The sequence below is a fragment of the Notamacropus eugenii genome, chromosome 5 (assembly GCF_028372415.1).
Source record: "Notamacropus eugenii isolate mMacEug1 chromosome 5, mMacEug1.pri_v2, whole genome shotgun sequence".
NCBI classification, from domain to species: domain Eukaryota; kingdom Metazoa; phylum Chordata; class Mammalia; order Diprotodontia; family Macropodidae; genus Notamacropus; species Notamacropus eugenii.
In genome coordinates this window covers 272132962-272154596 of record NC_092876.1, presented here as the reverse complement: position 1 = coordinate 272154596, position 21635 = coordinate 272132962, and the positions used below count along the sequence as shown (strand labels likewise).

General features: G+C 38.2%; 1 protein-coding gene and 1 pseudogene across 2 annotated transcripts in view; both read left to right on the top strand.

The window, feature by feature from the left end:
* Window positions 1–2542: 2542 nt before the first annotated feature.
* Window positions 2543–21635, top strand: part of LOC140506077 (aldehyde oxidase-like) — a 104617-nt gene continuing 85524 nt past the window's right edge. For both annotated transcript variants that reach the window (XM_072612839.1, XM_072612838.1), the window contains exons 1-5: window positions 2543–2825; window positions 5676–5733; window positions 10006–10102; window positions 11749–11857; window positions 12570–12696. In XM_072612839.1, the coding sequence (XP_072468940.1) occupies window positions 2769–2825; window positions 5676–5733; window positions 10006–10102; window positions 11749–11857; window positions 12570–12696 (448 nt within the window). In that variant the 5' untranslated portion in view covers window positions 2543–2768. The remainder of the gene's footprint in view (window positions 2826–5675; window positions 5734–10005; window positions 10103–11748; window positions 11858–12569; window positions 12697–21635) is intronic.
* Window positions 19630–20651, top strand: LOC140506078 (ubiquitin-conjugating enzyme E2 L5-like; annotated as a pseudogene).

Here is a 21635-nt window from a genome sequence, read left to right as displayed (position 1 = left end):
AGGACATGGCATCTCAAAGAAATTTCTCCTGAGTGCATCATGAACCTGATAATCCGAGAGTTCCAGACCCCTTACACATATTTGTGTCTAATCGTAGCCATCTCTAGGGTGGGTGGGGAGGGAAGAAAAAAAATTGCATGATAACTTTCATGTATATTTAAAAGGAATACCAAACTGTACATAGTTTGCAATTTCATGTGCAACCATCTTTTCCCCCCTTTTCTACTACATTATGGAAATGCTTGTTTTATTTAAGTTCAGAATATAATAAAATCTAAACAACCTTACAGTTAATTATTTTGTCTCTATTTTTATTTTTTCTGGATATTTTAATGTATTTATTATTTCATTCCATTTGAACCATAAGACCTTTGAAAAGAGGAATTGTTTCCTTCATTTTTTTTTGTATTCTCATCACCTACCATAATAGCAGCACACAGTAGGTACTTGATGATTATTGATTAACCTCAACCAGGGTATAGTATATGCTCACAAGGTATTTATCACTGTCATGGAGGGGATACAACACAGAGTCCAAGTTAGGGAGAGATTCTCTGTAGAGGGGAGGATCCTTCAAATGGTTTTGCCTGTGGATGACATTGAACTGGTTACATTAAACCTCCTTATGTTTTAGAGTGTCCTAGATGAAATCCGTAATTCCTTAAATTTAGTCCAGGTTTTGATCTAGGAAAGTCAAATGGCTGAAGAACGTAAATTGTCCTGAATATGATCTGTAGTTACATACACCCGCACATGCATACACATATGTATGCATGCATGTATGTATCAAACGTCCGTCAATAGAAATAAACAAGTAAATATGAAGTCCAGAAGTTAACCAGGCACCGCTCCACCGAGGTAACAGAGACTAGGGACTTTTACCAACACCTGTCCTTTACCTACCCAGGATTCATTGCTCTGGGTTTTTTTAATATGGGAACTAGATTCCGAGTGCTTCAATTCTACTCCTACTTCTGATTCCTGAGGAGTAAACGCATCCTTCCCAGTTTTTTTGTGGGGGAGGGGGCGGGGCAGGTAAGAGAGGGGACGGAAAGTTAAAAATAAAAGTCCTCAGTTCAAACGTGAATCCGATGTGGCACAGGGCATTTTATTCCCACACAGAAAAAGGAATAAGAAGCCATGAAGAACGTTAGAATAATTGTAATCTGTGAAAAAAGGCATATTCATGCCTCAAAAAGTTCTTTGTGAAAAAGGGCTTCTCGTATTTCCTCTCCACTTATTATAGCTCATTGGATGCCAACTGGGCTCTTCCATCCCTGAGGTCTCTCTCTCTTTGGTTTACTCCCTTTCAGTCTGTGTAGGAACTTTTATGTCCTGCGTGGCTCCTCCAACCAACGCCCCGATGCATGAATACTGAGGAAGAAGATGCTCGCTGCTTTTCAAGGTCTCTCAAGTGTCCTTACCAAAGCAAAGAAGGCACACACAGGTCCCAACCCAGACACAGGCTTGCCTATGTCTTAATAGAATTTAAGAAAGGCAAACTGGGGTACAGAATCCTGAGTTTTATCAGTTTATTAGCAAGACACAAACTTCTTAATAAAATTGGTCAAATGGCTACAAATGACCCAGAGGAGGAGATGCAGCTCCTTTTTTATAAGCATAGAACAAAGAACAGGGCTGGGTAGATGAGGAAGATAATACAATTGGTGTGGACAACATGATTGATTGGAAACCGGGAGTGAAGAAAGTGGACCGGGGCTCTTTGGATAACAAAGGGGACATTCTTGAAGGGTACGCTGGTGGTGTAAAAATACTAGACCAGACTCCCTGGTATCCACCTGCGTCCCTCAAGGATTCTTGAGGCAAGAGCAGAACAGGGATTAGCAGGAGAATTGGTTTGCTATTTCTTTTGCAGGTCACTTTACAAATGAGTGAGATGGCTTGCGCTGGGTCACACAGCTAGTAAGAGTGTGGATTTGAACTCAGGGAAAAGCGCCTTCCTGACTCTAGGCTGGGCGATCTCTCCACTGCGACGCACACACGCACGCACACACAGACACACAGATACACGGACACACGCACAGACACACGCACAGACACGTACACTTCCGCTTCTCAAGGACTTTACGGTCCTTATCATAGATTGCCCGTTAAAACAATACGTGCTATGGATTTCGGAGGAAAAGTATCACTGGGTAAAAGTAATTAGACAATTTTCTTAAAGTTCTCCTTTTATATACTCTGGCGACAACGTGGGCTGACTTTTCATGTTTTTTGTTTGTTTGTTTTGGGTTGAATTTTTAAAAGCAGGCCTAATCAGGTCTTTAGACTACTTAAATCTGTGTACCATTTGAAAATCCTCTGGGTGAGAAAATTCAGGCCTTAGAGTGGAGGGGGAGACCAGAGGCGGGAGGGGGAAGAGAGAGGACAGGGAGCGGGGGAAAGGGGTGGAGAGGGCGAGAGAGAAGGAGGAGAAAAGGCAAGAGGGAGGGAAAGTCACTGAGAGTGGCTTGGGGAATTAAAGGGGGAAAGAGGGAGGAGCAAGGGAAAAGAAAGGAGGCTTTTTCTTCTAAAATGCTACTGGGAGAAAGGGAGGGGTTGGGGGCACACATCGAAACTCTCTGTCCAGCCTAGGTCAGAGAAAACTGGGGCGGGGCGGACAATCGGAACTTCCCAGGTGCAGTCTGGAGCCTTGCCTGGGTCAGTTGTGCTGAGCTGCTGTCCGCTGACTGGCAGCGCCCGGAGCCTGCCAAGGTTTCTGTGAACTCTTTACCAGACCTAGCTGACCAGTGCGTTCATTTGCTATCATGTCTTTCTCCTTAAACGGACCATCAGAACTGCTCTTCTATGTGAATGGCAGAAAGGTGAGTTCACTGAAGGTGGACTTGAAGACGGGAAGGAAAGAAGTAGGGATAAATATTTATAAAATGCCTGTCATGTGCTAGGCACATTACAAAGATCCCTGCAACCTGAGAAGTTAGGTGACTGTTACCCCTGAGGGGATAACCATAGCTGAGGCAGACAGATTTGTCCAGATCGCACCGCTACTAAGGCTGGATTTGAACTGAAGTTTTCCTGGCTCACTAGGGTGCCACCAAGTTACCTATACAGATCTATATCTCCATTGATAGGGTAGAGAACTAGATCCATGTACGCCTATTGATATACAGATAACCAGATTTCAATATAATTCCTTTCCTTTGTAACAGAATAAAAAAAAGCAGTTCAGCACAACTAGCCAACATACTAAGTGTGACAAGTAACGGAATTTTCCATATCTACCCAGAGTCTCTCCCCTACTCCACCCAAAAATAAGAAGAGAGGGAGGTGGATTTCTTAAGATCCTCACTGGGGCCAAACTTGGTAATATTTACAAAGCCTTCAGTTTGAGTTGGTTTTTTTTTTTCTGGTAGTTCTTTCCAGTTGAGTTGTCATAGTTGGAATGTGTGTTGTTTTCCTCGTTCGTACTTTCCTCTGTATCAGTTTGTATAAATCTCCAAAGACGTCACTGAGTTTTCCATATGCTTCATTTCTTATAGTACTGTACTATTCTATTATATGTTATAGTCTAGGAGCTCTCCAGCATCTTCATTATTTCTAATTCTCAGCCCACAGGGTTGCTATGAATGTTTAAGTGTATATGAGACCTTACTGTCTTTGACTTTCTTGGAGTATATGCCTAAGCAGGGGGATGTCTGGGTAAAAGAGTATGAATTTTAGTTACTTTCTTAATATAATTTCAAATTGCTTACCAGAATGGTTAGACCAGTTTATAGCTCTAGCAGGAGAGGCTGTCTTTATGCAGTGCCTCCAACCATTGAACTCGTCCATCTTTTGTCATATTTGCTAATTTACTATCTGTCTATTTAGAAGGAGACGTCTTATTGATTAACTAAATTAGATTTTTGATTGTTGGGAACTCCAGTGTGATTCAGTGAAATGAGAACTTTCAGGGAATGCAGGGAAGGTATCAGTAGAAGGAATCTTTTTGGAATGATCAGTTACTGTGTTTAAGACCAGTCTCAGGAATTATTGCTCTACTTTATTAAGGGGGAGACTGAGTCACAGAAAGGTTTAAGTGACTCCTCTAAATCAACTATCAAGTCTTTAACTGATAGTCTGACTTATCCTATAGTAGCCTACTATATTATGCTTTACGTGCCATTACCTTCCCCAAAACTGTTCTTGTAGAGCATTGTACTACATTTAGGTGGCAAGATTTTTATGTAATGTTGATTTTCAAAGTAAATATATAAAGTAGATTCAAGGCTAATAATACCTAATTATATTTATATATGTAAATATAATTATATATTATATTTATAAATTATAATTAAATTATATAATTACATAAAATATAAAGTTATATAATTATATACCTAATTACATAAAGTACTCAATTTATATGGCACTTTAAAGTTTGCAAAGCATTTTATAAATATTATCTCATTTTATCTCCCCACCCCCAACCTCCCTGGCAGGTAAGTGCTATTATCATCTCTGTTTTACAGAGGAGGAAGCTCAGACAGACAGAGTTAAGTGAACTGTTCAGAGTCACACAGTGAATGTCTGATGTCGGATATGAGTGCAGTTCTTTCTCACTTCAGGTCCAAAGCACTACTCACTGTTCTACCCAGTTCCTTCAGTCTCTTGGAATTTAGTCAAATTATTTGGAAAGGAAACAGTTCCTTTTTTATTCTTACTATAAAGATAAATTTCTTCTTATAAGATTATAATTCTTATTAAAGCTGATTTTAAAAATAGTTATCATTCCCCTTGATTAATTTGGCAAGTACAGTTTCCAATAGAAATTCCTACCTCCATGTTAATTATTTGATAGATACAATGTCATTGGTTTGGGAATCCCATAAATGGCAGACATCTACTTTAAAATTCAGTCATTAAGTCTTAAGAGCAATAGTTATTAACCCTTGTTTTGTGTCATAGACCCCTTTGAAAATCTGGTGAAACCTATGAACCCCTTCTCAGCATGATATTTTTAAAAGTGATAATTGGAAGAAATACTAAATTTCACTTAGAGAGTAGTGAAAATTAATTTGTAATTATTTCCTCCTCTAAGTTAATGGACTCCTTGAAATCTACTGATGGATTCGAGTTAAGAACTGGTATCTGAGAATCCCTGGAGATTCAAACAGGTTAACTGTTCCAAATAGTCCCGTGTGTCAGAGGCAAGATTGAGCCCCGTCAACAGCCAACAGGCTATCAACTCTTTCCAAATGTTAAAGTAAAATGTAAATATGAGTTATTTTGGGAGAGCAGATTTCAAAGGATTCAGAGAAGGATAGGTATGATCCCATGAACTAATATTCAGCAGCGGGAATCAACCCAGGAGAAATGGGAAGCTCTCAAGAATGCAATAGTAGGGGAGGGAAAAGAGAATTATGTGGATATTACCTGGATGCACCAGGAACATTATCTACATAATTAATTCCAATATCTTATATTCTATTTAATTAAACCAATACTTGTGAATTCCTTCAATGTCCCAGCTGCCATATTGTCTCCTTACCCAAATGAAACTTTGATTCAGACTTTTGCTCCCCCAGAGCAGATACCAAAGTGGGCATTGCTTCCCTTGAAAAGTTGTGTCTCAGAATAACTTAAAAGCTTTTTTCTTCTAGCAAATGATCTAGCAATCTGTGACCCTGGATCAATGTTTTAACATAAATCTCTATCTTTTCTTCTTGGTTCAGGTGACAGAGAAGAATGCAGATCCTGAAACAATGCTATTGCCATACTTGAGGAAGAAACGTATCCTTTCATTCCATCTGTGTCTCTGTATTTGTTTGTAATTGAAATAACTCATTTGACATAGTTTTACATCAAGCACTTAAAAAAATTGGTAGCAATCCTCTATTATTACCCTCCCACCTCCCCTGTATCAGCTGTCTCAAATTTGTAGGTTGAAACATTGTAATAAGAAGTTTTACAATTCAACATTCTGCCTGATACACTTAAAGTACATTTTCCCAAAAATATACATATGATCAGTGGAGAGGGTGAGCAAGTACAGAGACAGAGCATGGCAGGCCTACACATGTATAACACGTCTCCCTTGTTTCAGGGTCTTTGATGTCTTCTCCTGATGTACCTCCTGACCTGCCCTACATCAGACACTAAATAGATGCTGGGAATGTCACTTAACTTCTCTGGCCCTAGGCTTTCTCATCTGTAAAATGGGAAGTTTAGATTGGATGGCCTCCAAGATATCTTGCAGTCTAAATCTAAGATCCTGTGATCTGAATAACAAGATGCTAGTTCCAGGCTGCAAGTTTTCTCTTCTCTTGAGGACTACTTTCCTCCTTTTCTTAGTGACTACCCTTGTGGATCAGTCCCCCAACTTGTAAACTTAAAAGTCTCCATTTCACCCTTGTAAGTTGTATGGTGGTAGAAAAATCCAAGAGCAAATCCTTGGGCCAATTTTCAGTAGTTTTCCAGGCTCTTTCAAAAGCACACAAAAAATGTCTGACATTTTTAAGTTGACATGAGAATAGGGAGTAATTTTAAAGCTCATGCCATTAAATGAAAAAGCAGTCTTCCTCACTCTCTTCTTTATTCTACTGTTTTCTTTTTTAAAAAAACTTTTTTAGTCATATCGTTTGTTTTTAGGACATTTTAATTTTCAAATAGATCATTCCAGGTCCTCTACTCAAAGAGCTCTCCCTTAGCACACAAACTTTAAAATATTGGGGTAGGCAGAAGTAGTTCACTGTAACTGAATGTCTGATGGGTTCATTTCAATTTGACATACATCTATTAACCATCTACTGCATTCAGAGCATTGTCTTGAGTACTTGGAAGATACAAAGTTTAAATAAGACATAGTCTTATCCATATGAAGATCATAATTGTGTAGAGGGATACAACTTATAGTGCAAAATAACACAGAATAAATGAAATACAGTGGTACAGAATGAAAACCTTACATGTACACTGGAGCTTAGATTTAGAACTGGAAAGGACTTTAGAAGTAATCCAGTCCAAGGCTCTCATTATACAGATGAGGAAACTGAGACGGAGAAATGTTAAGTGACTTGCCCAAGGTAATAAAGGTAGTAAAAGCAGAGGTAGGATTTGAATCCAGGTGCTTTGGGAAGCTCAAAAGGGGAGAGTATGTTACTGATGGAGACATTCAAGGAAGATTTCATATAGGAGGCAACATTGGAATTGGGCTTTAAGGATAGGCAGACTTTCTTCCTGCATCAGTGGAGGGATAGTGTATAAAGAGGAAGAACACAGTCATCTATCAACAAATAATGATAACTTGCTGTGTGACTTTGGCAAGTCATCTGTATAATATGGGGATTGGACTTGGATTAAAGGACCAGAGATTTATAGCTAGAAAAGTCCTAGATGCCATTATACAGAGGAAAATACTGAGGGCCACAGAGGTCAAGTCACTTGCTCAAGGTCATACGGGATAGTAAATAGGCGAGGATTCACTCCCAGGTTCTCTGACTCTAGTGTTCTTTCAACTTCATTAGTGATCTCCTAGGCTGAATGGAAGACTGCTTCAGCTTCAGAAGACCTAGATCTGAATCCCATATTAGAAACTTATTAACTCATTAGATCACTGTAGGTAAGACCATTAACAAGTCACTTAAACTTTGAGAAGCTCGATTTCTTTATCTGTAGACTTGCATCACTTACCTTACCTTACAAAGCTGTTTTCCAAAAAATGCTCTGTAAACTTCATTCTCATTTTAAAACCATAATTCATAGAAACAGTCCTGGGACATCTCCATTCCACAATTAGGTGGCACAGTGAATAGACACAGGGCTTAGAGTTCAAAGCTGGCCTCAAACACTTACTGGCTGTGTGACCCTGGATAATGTAACCCTTTGTATGTCTTAGTTTCCTCAATTGTAAAATTGGGGTAATAACTGCACCTACCTCTCAGGGTTGTTGTAGGATCAAATGAGGTCATATTTGTAAAAGGCTTAGCATGGTTTCTGGTAAACAGTAGGTGCTCAATAAATTCTTGTTCCATCCATCCACCAAGGTTCTAGTTCTGTCTTTGACGCTGCTCGAGATGTGCGAAATGGAACAAAGGAGACCACAAATGCCGCAGCTGACTAGAGCTATGAGAATTAAAGCAATGAACTACAGAGGACACACTAGTCAATATTTTAGAATTGAGAAACATTATTTTAAAAATGTGCAAGAGAACTATTCATGAAAATGAGACCAGGAAGAGAGTAAAACATCTTCATAAGGAGAAAGGGGGAAGAAAATTGGGGAATAGATTCTAAAGAAGAAAGTGAGATTTGTATTTACAGTACTATTTGATGTGGATGGCTTTTGAAATGTGCAAAAATATTCTCAATCAAAACAAACTGCTTAAATTGAACAAGATTATAATGACCAAGTTTAATCTCAAAGAACTGAAAAAAATGCACCTCTTTTTCATATTTTCAGAGGTAGTGGATGATGGGTTTGTAATATTCTATATCCTCTCAGACACAATTGAGTTGTTGATCAGTTACAGTGAACTACTTCTGCCTACCCCAGTATTTTAAAGTTTGTGTGCTAAGGGAGAGCTCTTTGAGTAGAGGACCTGGAATGATCTATTTGAAAATGAAAATGTCCTAAAAAGAAACGATACGACTAAAAAAGTTTTTTTAAAAAAGAAAACAGTAGAATAAAGAAGAGAGTGAGGAAGATTGCTTTTTCATTTAATGGCATGAGCTTTAAAATTACTCCCTATTCTCATGTCAACTTAAAAAAAATCTTTTTGATGAAACTACTCTGTGGACACAGAAAAACGTATGTGAATGTCCTTGAATTTTTTTTTTAAAAAGCACTATATAGTCAGTCCGTTCTCACCTATCAATTATGTATCTGTGAAGTGTACTGTACTAGGTACTAGGAGTGAGGGTATAGATTATGAGTTAGGAGGATAATGGACTAGGAGACCATGGTGTTTGATGAGATAGCAACATATATTGAAATCCCTGTATAGGAAGGGAATTGCTGAGATGGTCTGGAAAATTGTGGACCAGCTGCTGAAGTCCTTGAGAAAGAGGGAGAGGGGTCTGGGAAATAATAGCAGCTAGACTGTGGACTGGGTGATAAAAATGAATGGAATGAATTTGAGAGGGAGAGAAGTCCCTGAGTGAGGCTGCAGCAGAATGAGGGTCTCGAAGTCACACTGAAGAGCAAGGATTATATTTACTCTTCTCCTGGTCCTTTGCTTGAACAGGAGGAAGTGAAGCAGGATGGTAGAAGGTACATCCTGTCTTAGAGAGGGTGGCTAGGAATGCAGTGTCTTCTGGGAGTGGGAGTTGGGAATGAAGACAGTCAGGTTTTGTGAGTGCAAGGATGTTAAAGGTGTGTGATAGGAAAAGATCTAAGATGAAAAGAAGTTGGCTAATGATAGAGGAGGGTTCTAGAGGATACAACAGGAGGGTAAAGCAGAGCCATTCTAGATTTCTGGAGTAGGGCTGATATGAACGAGATTGAAAGAGTCTGGAGCAGTAGCAGCAGGATGCTGTTTCCACCTAGGCATCCCTTGACAGTATTTAGGAGAGGGTGACAGTTTGCAATAGCCAAAGAATGTTAGGTACATAGCAATGATATCTTCCCCTGTAGACCCTTGGTTGAGATGTTGATTTGGTTTTCTCCTTCTGGACAAACAACAAACAGTAAAACTTCTTATATTTATTTGTCTTTGGGACAAAGTTACAGACACACAGCTTAAGACTCAAACACATGCAAACTCAGATGATCAAATACCATAGGCTTTCCCCTCTCCCAGCCTAATATTCCTGCTTACCAGCTGCCTGGGACTGAACTGCAGAGAAAGAGGAGACTCTAATTGAGTCAGAAAGATAATCAAAAGTTTATCATATGGTCTGTTACCAGTTAATATCAACCAAGAAACCTTTTTTTCACCTTCAAAGTTAAGCCTCTTGAATTTCCACTAAAGGACTGCATATAAGAATTTGTTTTAGTCAGAAGTGAGTGAAATAATTCAGAGAAAAACATCAGAAAAAGGTTTCCTTTGACTACTGCCTTTCAAGTCCGTCTGACAGGAACAAAATATGGCTGTGGAGGAGGTGGCTGCGGAGCTTGCACGGTGATGATATCAAGATATGACCCAGGAACTAAGAAGATAAGGTATCCTTCCTCAGGGTCCTGAAAATGATGAGTTAACTTTTATCATTTGGAACTTTTATTCTGTCATAGATATATAGGGCTATGGTAGTAGAAATTATAAAAATTGACATTTGCGTAGTACTTAAAAGTTTGCAAGCAACTAGGTGGGTCCAGGGAATAGTGCCAGACATCTTCCTGAGATCAAATCTGGCCTCAGACACTTCCCAGCTGTGTGACCCTGTTTGCCTTAGTTTCCACATTAATTTCCAGAAGGAAATGGTGAAATACTCCAGTATCTCTGCCAAGAAAATCCAAAATGGGGTTGCAAAAGCCAAATAGGACTGAAAATGACTGAATAACAATAAATTAGGACATAAGCTCGTCCATTGTAGGCTCTCTGAAAATTTCCTCAGTACAACTTCAGTAGCAGACAGGACACCAGCAACAATGTATGTACCTCATCCTGCTCCTAATGTGATTTTCATCTGCTAGGTCAGGTTTTTGTTTCATGTAACTTCAAAATTATGGATATTTGGGATAGTGGCATCTATTTAAATCAAGATTCTTAATCTTGGCTCAATGTCATGTCTAGGCAACTGTGAGCAAGAGTTTGATCTGGAATAATGGTTTGACTCCTGTCAAGTCTGTTGGTTGTGTTTTCTAGAATGTTTCGAGTTCTATGATTGTAATCTGGTGATTTGTTCTGGCTGTCTGATTCTAACCCTAAATGCCTCCGATTCTGTTCCAACCCTAAGTCAGGTCATGTTTTGCTAGGTATTCAGTAACTATTAAACTTTTGTAGCCAAAGTAATTTGTTGCATATTCTTTTTCATTTCCTTGCATAATCTACACTGATTACGAAATCTATTCTCTTTAAGGATAACCTTCCTATAATTTTGGGGGGCAATGACCTGAATTGCTATCACAAATCCCTCTATTTCCACAAACAGATCTACATGACTCAGCCTTTTTAAAGACTTCTCAACCTGTTGTTGACTGAGTTCATGCAAAATGTAACCCATAGAGACCTTTTTGTTCCATTTTTGGATGTTGGTTACTTTATATTTTCCATCCAGATGTAAGCCATTTATGATGATATTTGAGAAATTTAGTGACATTCTTACTATCAGCCTTTACTATTGCTCAGTATATTAGTATCTACTTGTTCTGAAACTATTTTTATAAGTTTTTGATCTATTTATCATATCCCCTGAGGATGTCTATCAGTAATCTTCACCCCTGTTAGAATGGAAATGTTCATCTTTCTATTGCTACATCATTGTTCTTGTTGTCACTGTTGGGCTAGACATATCAATCAGCTCATCTACTGCAAGGAAAATAATGCTGAAATTATGTTATTGGCCCATTTTCTCTATACCTACTCCTTTGAGTAGAAGTTGGAGATGAAAATGGGTCAAAACAATGGCTGTGCAAGGTTGACTGGTCAGAAACTGGCATCATTGTAAGCTATTTATAATATGATGATGTCTAGGTACCTGCTCAAAGGGCAAATGAAGTGAATAAAGGCAGGGGAAAGCATAGCTAGAAAAATACGATTTTGTAAGTAGGATTTGGTTAGCAACTCCACCCACATAAAGCAATTAAAATAATTGTCTTGTTGTTCATAGAAGGCTAGTTGGTTTATTTTTCTCTTTTATGTTCTGAAGACATTATTCTGCCAATGCCTGCCTGCTTCCCATATGCTCTCTGTTTGGGGCTGCTGTCACCACAGTAGAAGGCATAGGGAACACCCAAAGCAGGATTCATCCGGTGCAGGTGAGAGTCTATAGAACATATTTCTTGTTTCTTCTTCCACCATTGGTGCTTTGACACTTTCATAAAGCCATGGTTCTGATACTTCAGATGCTCCTTTCATTAAATCCTACCATGCTTTCTTAGCCATTGTGATTCTTGTCTCTCATTTCTATAAATTTTCCGTAGAGGATCTACTCTATGCATCAGAGGCCTTCTTTTTGCTCCTTTCAGATAATGAGTTATCCAATGTACCACCTGGTTAGTCTGTCTTTTCTCTTTCATTCTCAATATACGACCAGTCTACCTACCTTTGCATCCACACATGTATTGTGACCTGGGTTAAAATGCTCATTTTGTCAATTATTATCTATGTAACTTAAAGCAAGAAGCAAGATTTGAACTCAGGTCTTCCTGACTCCAATTCCAGTACTCTATCCATTGCACTGTTTATTTACATATAAGCCAAATCGCTCTGCATAGGAAAAAGACCTACAGCCAGACTGAGTCCCCAATTATGCTTAATGAAGAACATATCAATGTTCACTTCTTACAGACCGTGAATCAGTAGTAGCATGTTTGTGTATAAAGGATGATGTAGCTATTCTGATTAAACTTCTTTCAATGACAGTAACTTGTGTTGTGACTATCAGAGTGCTAATAGAGTGTTTATACTGGTGAGTATTTGTGAACTAACAATCACAATCTCAGTTCTCACTGTTGTCTGTTATTCTAGGAAAGAATTGCCAAATGCCATGGGACTCAGTGTGGATTCTGTAGTCCTGGAATGGTGATGTCTCTGTACTCTCTTTTGAGAAACATTCCAAAACCCTCCATGGATCAGTTAATGGAAGCTCTTGGAGGTAGGTATTAATTCAATTTTCTTCAAGACTATTTTTCAAGAAGATGGCGGAGTGAAAGCAACGACTCACCTAAGCTCCTGGAAAAACTCCTTTGGATATTTCTGGGGGGAGAGTCTGACCAGACTTTGGAGGTGTAGAATCCAGTGGGAGACGGACTTTGACAGATTCGGAGCCCAGGCTGGACTGGAAGGTCCACGGGAGGGATCTGTTCCGCGGGGGTAAGAGCCCGGCGCACAGCGCAGCGCAGCGCGGTCGGCGCGGCAGGGCGGAGGCGACCCGAGGGGCCCGAGAGTGGCGGGCGAGACCAGCGGAGCAGGAGATAAGCCAGGCCAAGCCAACGATATCAGCGCAACAGCCTTTGAAATCTTCAGCCTAAAGACGGGACTTCAGTGGGTCACTACTTGAACATCCAGAAGCTGGGATGCCGGAGTGATCAGTAAGTGCTCTCCCCTCCCCCCCGATGACCGTGAGGGAACCATAAAATTCTTCCCCAGATTGATCCTGGATCAGTGGGAGCAGCAGAAGGGGGCGGGTGGTCTCATAACACCAGAGGCTGGAGAGGTGGCAAAGGGGGATTCTTCCTACCGTGGTGGAGGCTATCTGGAGGGACAGACGACCCAGGGCAGAGAAAAATTCGCACTGAGACCCAAGCAAGCCTCAGCCCGGGAGACGAGCCCCAGGAGGGGCGGGAACACGCATTAGCCTCTAGGCGTGCCCCAGCCCTCCAGGGGAAAAGGGAAGACAATAGGGAAGCTGGGATCACCATCCCCCTGGACCTTGCCTTTGCCTCAGGCCAGCTGAGGAGATATCCTGAGAACAGACCACACCTCCCACACACCTATCAAGCTAAACCCAGGGTTGATCTGGGAAACAACAACAACAACAAAAAAAAAAGCCTGCTTTTAGCCTAGACAAACATCAACTCAACTTAAAAGATCTGTATCTTCTGACTGAAAGAACCAAAAGCTACAACACTCAGCCAACATCATGAATCGGAAAAAGCAGACGAAAAGTGAAAAAACCATAGAATCTTTCTATGGGGATAAGGACCAAAACACAAACACCAAAGAGGTCAGAGCTGAGACTGTACTTCCATCTGAAACCTCAGATGGGAATATGAATTTCTCGCAAGCACAACTAGATTACCTGGAACGTCTGAAGAAGGATATAAAAGAAAAACTGGCCAATGATTTTAAAACCATAAAAAAAGAATTCACTGATGAGAACATCAATCTGAAAAAGAAAATTGAAGAAATGGAAAAGGAAGTTCAAAAATTAACTGGAGAGAATAATTCCCTAAAAGGAAGAGTTAATCAAACGGAAAAGGAAACTCAAAACCTAATAGGGAAAATTGATCAGATGGAAAAGGAAACCCAAAACCTAACTGGGAAAATTGGTCGAATGGAAAAAGAAGTACAAAAATTAAATGGAGAAAATAGCTCCTTAAAGGGAAAAATTGGCCAGATGGAAAAGGAGATGCGAAAGCTAACTGAAGAAAACAATACGATCAAGATTAGAATTGGGCAAGTAGAAACTAATGACTCAATGAGGCAACAAGAGTCAGTCAAACAAAATCTAAAGAATGAAAAGATGGAAGAAAATCTAAAATATTTAATTGGAAAAACAACTGACCTGGAAAATAGATCCAGGAGAGAAAATCTAAGAATTATTGGCCTGCCAGAAACCCATGATGAAGAAAAGAGTCTGGACAATATCTTCCAGGAAATCATCAAGGAAAACTGCCCAGAAGTACTAGACTCAGAGGGCAAAATAGTCATCGAAAGAATCCACCGTTCCCCACCGGAAAGGGATCCCAAACTCAAAACCCCAAGAAATATAGTTGCCAAATTCCAGAGCTATCAAGTGAAGGAGAAAATACTACAAGCAGCCAGAAAGAAACAATTTAAATATCAAGGTCACACAGTCAGGATCACACAGGACCTTGCAGCTTCTACATTAAAAGATCGAAAGAATTGGAACCCAATATTCCGTAAGGCAAAGGAGTTGGGACTCCAACCGAGGATCAACTACCCAGCAAAGTTCAGCATAACATTTCAGGCAAGGAGAAAGTCATTCAACGAAATAAGGGATTTCCAGAGCTTCCTGACCAAAACACCAGAACTCAATAGACAATTTGATCTTCAAATGCAGGTCTCCAGAGAATCATAAAAAGGTAAACAGAGGGGAAAAAACAAAAACAAAAACTTGCAACTCAATTAGGGCAATCTGTTTACCTCCCTGTAAGGGAAGATGCTACCTGTTAATCTGAAGAACTGTGCAGCTATTATGATAAAAGGGATATATGTAGAGGGAACGGGCATAAAGTAAATGATGTCATGGCAAAAATATGATTTAAGTATGAGAAGGGAATGTAATAGGAGGTGTGGAAAGGGGGAAGCAGAAAATGGTAAATTATATCACAGGAAGAAGTACAAAACCATAGTAGAGGGAAGGAGGGGAGGGAGATGAGCATTGTTTGAGAGGTACTCTCATCTGATTTGTTCAAAGGAGGGAACAATAACCTTAAGCAGATAATCCTAACTAGCTCTATAGGTAGTAGGAGGGGAAGGGGGAAGAAAGGGGAGGGTGGCTAAAAGGGAGGAAAGAAGCAATAAGAGTAAAGGGGAGTAAAAGGGAGGGGGGCTAAAAGAAGGAGGGGAAGGCTGCAGGAGGAGGGGGAGAAAAGTGAATACTATTGAGGAGGGGAAGGGAGACGGGAGAGTTAAAAGCACAAATGGTAGGAAAGAGGGTGGAGGGAAATACACAGATTGTAATCATAACTGTGAATGTGAATGGGATGAACTCTCCCATAAAACGGAGACGGATAGCAGAATGGATTAAAAGCCATAATCCAACAATATGCTGCTTACAAGAAACACATTTGAAACGGGGGGATACACATAGGATAAAGGTCAAAGGATGGAGCAGAATATATTGTGCTTCAGCTCATGTAAGAAAGGCAGGAGTAGCAATCCTAATCTCAGACAAAGCAAAAGCAGAAATAGATCTAATCAAAAGGGATAAGGATGGAAACTATATCCTACTAAAAGGCACCATAGACAATGAAGCAATATCATTACTAAACATGTATGCTCCAAGTGGTATAGCATCCAGATTCTTAGAGGAGAGGTTGGGGGAGTTGAAGGAAGAAATTGATAGCAAAACTATACTAGTGGGGGACCTCAACCTCCCCCTCTCTGAACTCGATAAATCCAACCTTAAAATAAACAAGAAAGAGGTTAAGGAGGTAAATAAAACTCTGGATAAGGTAGATATGATAGATCTTTGGAGAAAATTAAATGGGAATAGAAAGGAATATACCTTTTTCTCAGCGGTACATGGAACATTTACAAAAATTGACCATGTACTAGGACATAAAAATCTCACAATCCAGTGCAGAAAGGTAGAGATAATCAATGCATCCTTTTCAGATCATAATGCATTAAAAATTACATGTAATAAAAGGCCATGGAAAGAGAAACCAAAAATCAATTGGAAACTAAATAATCTAATTCTAAAGAAGGATTGGGTTAAAGAAGAAATCATAGAAACAATCAACAACTTCATTCAAGAGAATGACAATAGTGAGACAACATACCAAAACTTATGGGACACTGCAAAAGCAGTTATTAGGGGAAGTTTTATATCTCTGAATGCTTACATAAATAAAATAGAGAAAGAGGAGATCAATGACTTAGGCTTGCAGTTGAAAAAGCTAGAAAAAGAACAAATTGAAAATCCCCAAGTAAATACCAAATTAGAAATACTGAAAACCAAAGGAGAGATTAATAAAATTGAAATAAAGAAAACTATTGAATTAATAAATAAAACCAATAGTTGGTTTTATGAAAAAACTAATAAAATTGATAAACCTTTGGTTAATCTGATCAAAAAAAAGAAAGAAGAAAACCAAATTACTAACATTAAAAATGAAAGGGGTGAACTCACCTCCAATGAGGAGGAAATTAAAACAATAATTAGAAACTACTTTGCCCAACTTTATGCCCACAAATTCGATAATCTAAACGAGATGGATGAATATTTTAAAAAATACAAATTGCCCAGATTAACAGAAGAGGAAGTTGAATACTTAAACAACCCCATCTCAGAAAAAGAAATTGAACAAGCCATCAATGAACTCCCTAGGAAAAAATCTCCAGGGCCAGATGGATTCACAAGTGAATTCTATCAAACATTTAAAGAACAGTTAATTCCAATACTACATACACTATTCTTGAAAATTGGGGAAGAAGGAGTCCTTCCAAATTCTTTCTATGATACAAATATGGTTTTGATACCCAAACCAGGAAGAGACAAAACAGAGAAAGAAAATTATAGACCAATTTCCCTAATGAATATAGATGCAAAAATTTTAAATAAGATTTTAGCAAAACGAATACAGCATCTTATCATGAGATTAATACATTATGATCAGGTAGGATTCATACCAGGACTACAGGGCTGGTTCAATATTAGGAAAACTATTAGCATTATCGACCACATCAACAACAAAGCTAACAAAAACCACATGATTATCTCAATAGATGCAGAAAAAGCTTTTGACAAAATACAACATCCATTCCTACTAAAAACATTGGAGAACGTAGGAATAAAGGGAACTTTCCATAAAATAATAAGCAGTATCTATCTAAAACCTTCAGCAAGCATTATATGCAATGGGGATAAGCTAGATGCATTCCCAATAAGATCAGGGGTGAAACAAGGTTGTCCATTATCACCACTATTATTCAATATGGTACTAGAAATGTTAGCTGTAGCAATTAGACAAGATAAAGATATTCAAGGAATTAGAATAGCCAAAGAAGAAACTAAGTTATCACTCTTTGCAGATGATATGATGATTTACCTAGAGAATCCCAGAGATTCAAGTAAAAAATTACTTGAATTAATAAACAACTTTGGCAAAGTTGCAGGGTACAAAATAAACCCACACAAATCCTCTGCATTCCTATATATTAGCAACAAAGTTCAACAGCAAGAGATAGAAAGAGAAATCCCATTTAAAGTTAGGGTAGACAGTATAAAATACTTAGGAGTCTACCTGCCAAAACAAACCCAGGGACTATATGAACACAATTACAAGACACTTTTTGCACAAATAAAGTCAGATTTAAGTAAGTGGAAAAACATTAGTTGCTCATGGGTAGGCCGTGCTAATATAATAAAAATGACAATTCTACCCAAATTAATATACTTATTTAGTGCCATACCAATTAAACTATCAGACAATTACTTTCTAGAGCTGGATAAAATAATATCAAAATTCATTTGGAAAAACAAAAGGTCCAGAATATCAAAGGGACTAATGAAAAGAAATGCTTGGGAAGGTGGCCTAGCGCTACCAGACCTTAAACTGTACTATAAAGCAGCAATTATCAAAACCACTTGGTATTGGTTAAGAAACAGAGAGGTAGACAAGTGGAATAGACTTGGCACTCAAGATGCAGTAGGCAAGGAATATAGCAACCTTCTGTTTGATAAACCCAAGGACCCCAGCTTCTGGGATAAGAACTCATTGTTTGACAAAAATTGCTGGGAAAACTGGATAACAGTGTGGCGGAAATTAGGCATAGACCCATACCTGACACCGTACACAAGAATAAAGTCCAAATGGGTACATGATTTAGGTATAAAGACTGATACCATGAATAAACTGGAGAAGCAAGGAATAGTGTATTTATCAGATCTATGGAGAAGGGAAGAATTCTTTACTAAAGAAGAGATAGAATGCATTATGAAATGCAAAATGGATAACTTTGAGTACATTAAACTGAGAAGTTTTTGCACAACCAAACCCAATGCAACCAAAATCCGGAGGGATGTAGTAAATTGGGAAAAAATTTTTACAGCTAAGCTCGGGGATAAAGGCCTCATTTCTAGAATATATAGAGAACTGACCCAAATGTATAATCATACAAGTCATTCCCCAATTGATAAATGGTCAAAGGATATGAACAGGCAATTTTCAGAGGAAGAAATTAAAGCTATCTATAATCATATGAAAAAATGCTCTAAATCACTATTGGTTAGAGAGATGCAAATCAAAACAACTCTGAGGTACCACATCACACCTATAAGATTGGCAAACATGACAGAACAAGAAAATGATAAATGCTGGAGAGGATGTGGGAGAGTTGGAACACTAATTCATTGTTGGTGGAGCTGTGAGCGCATCCAACCATTCTGGAGAGCAATTTGGAACTATGCCCAAAGGGCTACAAAAATGTGCATACCCTTTGACCCAGCAATATCGCTACTAGGACTATATCCCCAAGAGATCATAAAAATGGGAAAGGGTCCCACATGTACAAAAATATTTATAGCAGCACTCTATGTAGTTGCCAAAAACTGGAAGTCAAGGGGATGTCCATCAATTGGGGAATGGCTGAATAAATTATGGTATATGAATGTAATGGAGTACTATTGTGCCATAAGAAATGATGAACAAGAAGACTTCAGAGAGGCCTGGAAGGACTTATATGACCTGATGCTGAGTGAAAGGAGCAGAACCAGGAGAACTTTATGCACAGCAACAACCACAGTGTGTGAGAGTTTTTTCTGGTAGACTTAGATTTTTGTAATAACACAAGAATTTCTGAAAAAAAAAAAAAAAAAAAAAAAAATCCCAATGGTGGACCTCAAGGCAAAAAGCCTTCCACACTCAGAGAGAGAAATATGGAAGTCACTCACATAATGTAGCAGATCATGTTTGTGTATGTGTATCTGTTTGTGTATCATGTTCTGATTTGTTATACGGATTCTTTCATTTATCTTAGTCTGACTACATAGCATGACGATAGTGAAAATATACTCAATAGGAAAGTATATGTAGAATCTATACAGAATTGTATGCAGTCGTGGGGAGGGAGGGAGGTAGCGGGGGGTGGGTGGGGAGGGATAAAATCGCAATTGTATGGCAGTGATTGTTAAACATTAAAAAAAATAAAAAAATTAATAAAAAAAAAAAAAAAAAAAAAAAGACTATTTTTCAAGAAATAGCTCAGTCTGAATCTGACCTATTGTCTGTACCTTGTACATCTTAGTTGCAGAAGACAGGGAACTAGAGAAATTCTATGAAGAACTTAATAAGACCATCCTAACTAAGTCATCACCTGCTTTTTAATTTGATGATATCAGTGCAAAGGTGAGCATAAGAAAGGATAGTGAAAAATATATTAGAAAATGTTTCTCAGGATTAAGGAATGAAAACATTCAAACACTTATACAAAGATACTTAATGCTTATATGTCATGAATACTTTCTTCAATAAAGAGGTACTAAGTGTGAGAGGTATAAAATAACTTTATAAAAATAAAATTGAATAATCTAATCAGATAGGAAATGACCAAAGTAATAGTCATTTTGAATCAATTTCCAGTGTTCAGTTAGATCAGCAACATGTGAGAGCAAAGAAAAATACATTAATAGCAAAATAGAAAAAAAGAATAAAAATGCAAAGCTATGTTACATAATTGAAGGAAGTTCAGAAAAATGCGAATTAGACCTAAAATTGTGACCAGCAGGAGGCTGATGAAGTTGCTGGAAGAAATCTGAAACTGTGAGATGAAAAACCTGTATTTAAATCCAGGTTGATGAAACTAATTTATTGACTTTATCATAACTGATAAGGGAGCCTTCAGAATCAAAATCAGCTTCACACTAGGCTATCCTTTCACACTACCTAGGGTCACATTCATTAACATTGAAGGAAAAGGTAAATCTCCCTCTAAAAAGTGCTAAAATCTGGAAACCAGAAACTCAAACCAACTCATCATTCAGTTCTCTCATAGCACTGGCAAATGACCCGCCCCTTCCAGTATGGTTTTCTGCATTTGACAGACCTAACTGAAGAATCTTCTAATAAGTATAAAAAATTCTATAAGAATTTTGAAGTGTTTACAAAGAACTATGGAGAAAAGTGACCCATGGACTAAAATTTTCCATGATTTAATTCCAAAAAGTATGACTGGAGACTCAGAGCAGTACATTTTTTTTAAACTAATATTTGATTCCTCCCAATTACATGCTAATACAATTTTTAAAAAATTTAAAAAAGTTAAGTTTTGAGTTCCAAATTCTACCCCTCTTTCCCTCTCTCCTCTAGCCCTTGAGATGGTAAGCAATCAAATATAGTATATGCATGTGCAGTCATATAAAACATTTTCCTATTAATCATTTTGTACAAGAAGACTTGAAAAAAAAGGAAGAAATTAAGGAAGGAAAGTAAGGAGGAAGGAGGGATAGAAGGAGGAAGGAAAGAAAGATAAAAGGAAGAAAGGAAGGAAAGAAAGAATAGAGAAAATAGCATGATTTGGTCTATATTCAGACAGTATCAGTTCTTTCCCTGGAGGTGGACAACATGCTTCATTCCAAGTCCTTTGGGATTGTCTTGGATCATTTTTATTGCTGAGAATAACTAAGTCATTTACAGTTCTTCATCATACACTATTACTGTGACTATGTACAACATTCTCTTGGTTCCAGAGCAGTATATTTCATATATCCCACAAAACAGGATTATTTGGAAAATTAATAGATACCACTACCTGGTATTAACTTGTAGGATTTACTTTCTCCATTTTTTTTTAAAGAATTACATTATTTTTTAATCAGCAAAAATTTCCCTTTTTTTCTCAACATAAAGTCACTCTCCTCCACCGCTGAGAATGAAAGAAAAACAAAACTGGTTACAAACATGCATAGTCAATCAAAACAAAATTTTGTATTGGCCTTGTCCAAAAATTTGTATTTCTCATTCTACACTCTGAATTCTTTAACTTTCTATCAAGAAGCATGTGGCATAGATTTATCATTAGCTGTCTGTAATCATGATTGTTTATTATACTGATCAGAGTTTCTAATTTTTTCAAAGTAGTTTGTCTTTACCATATTGTTGAATTTGTATAAATTGCTATCTT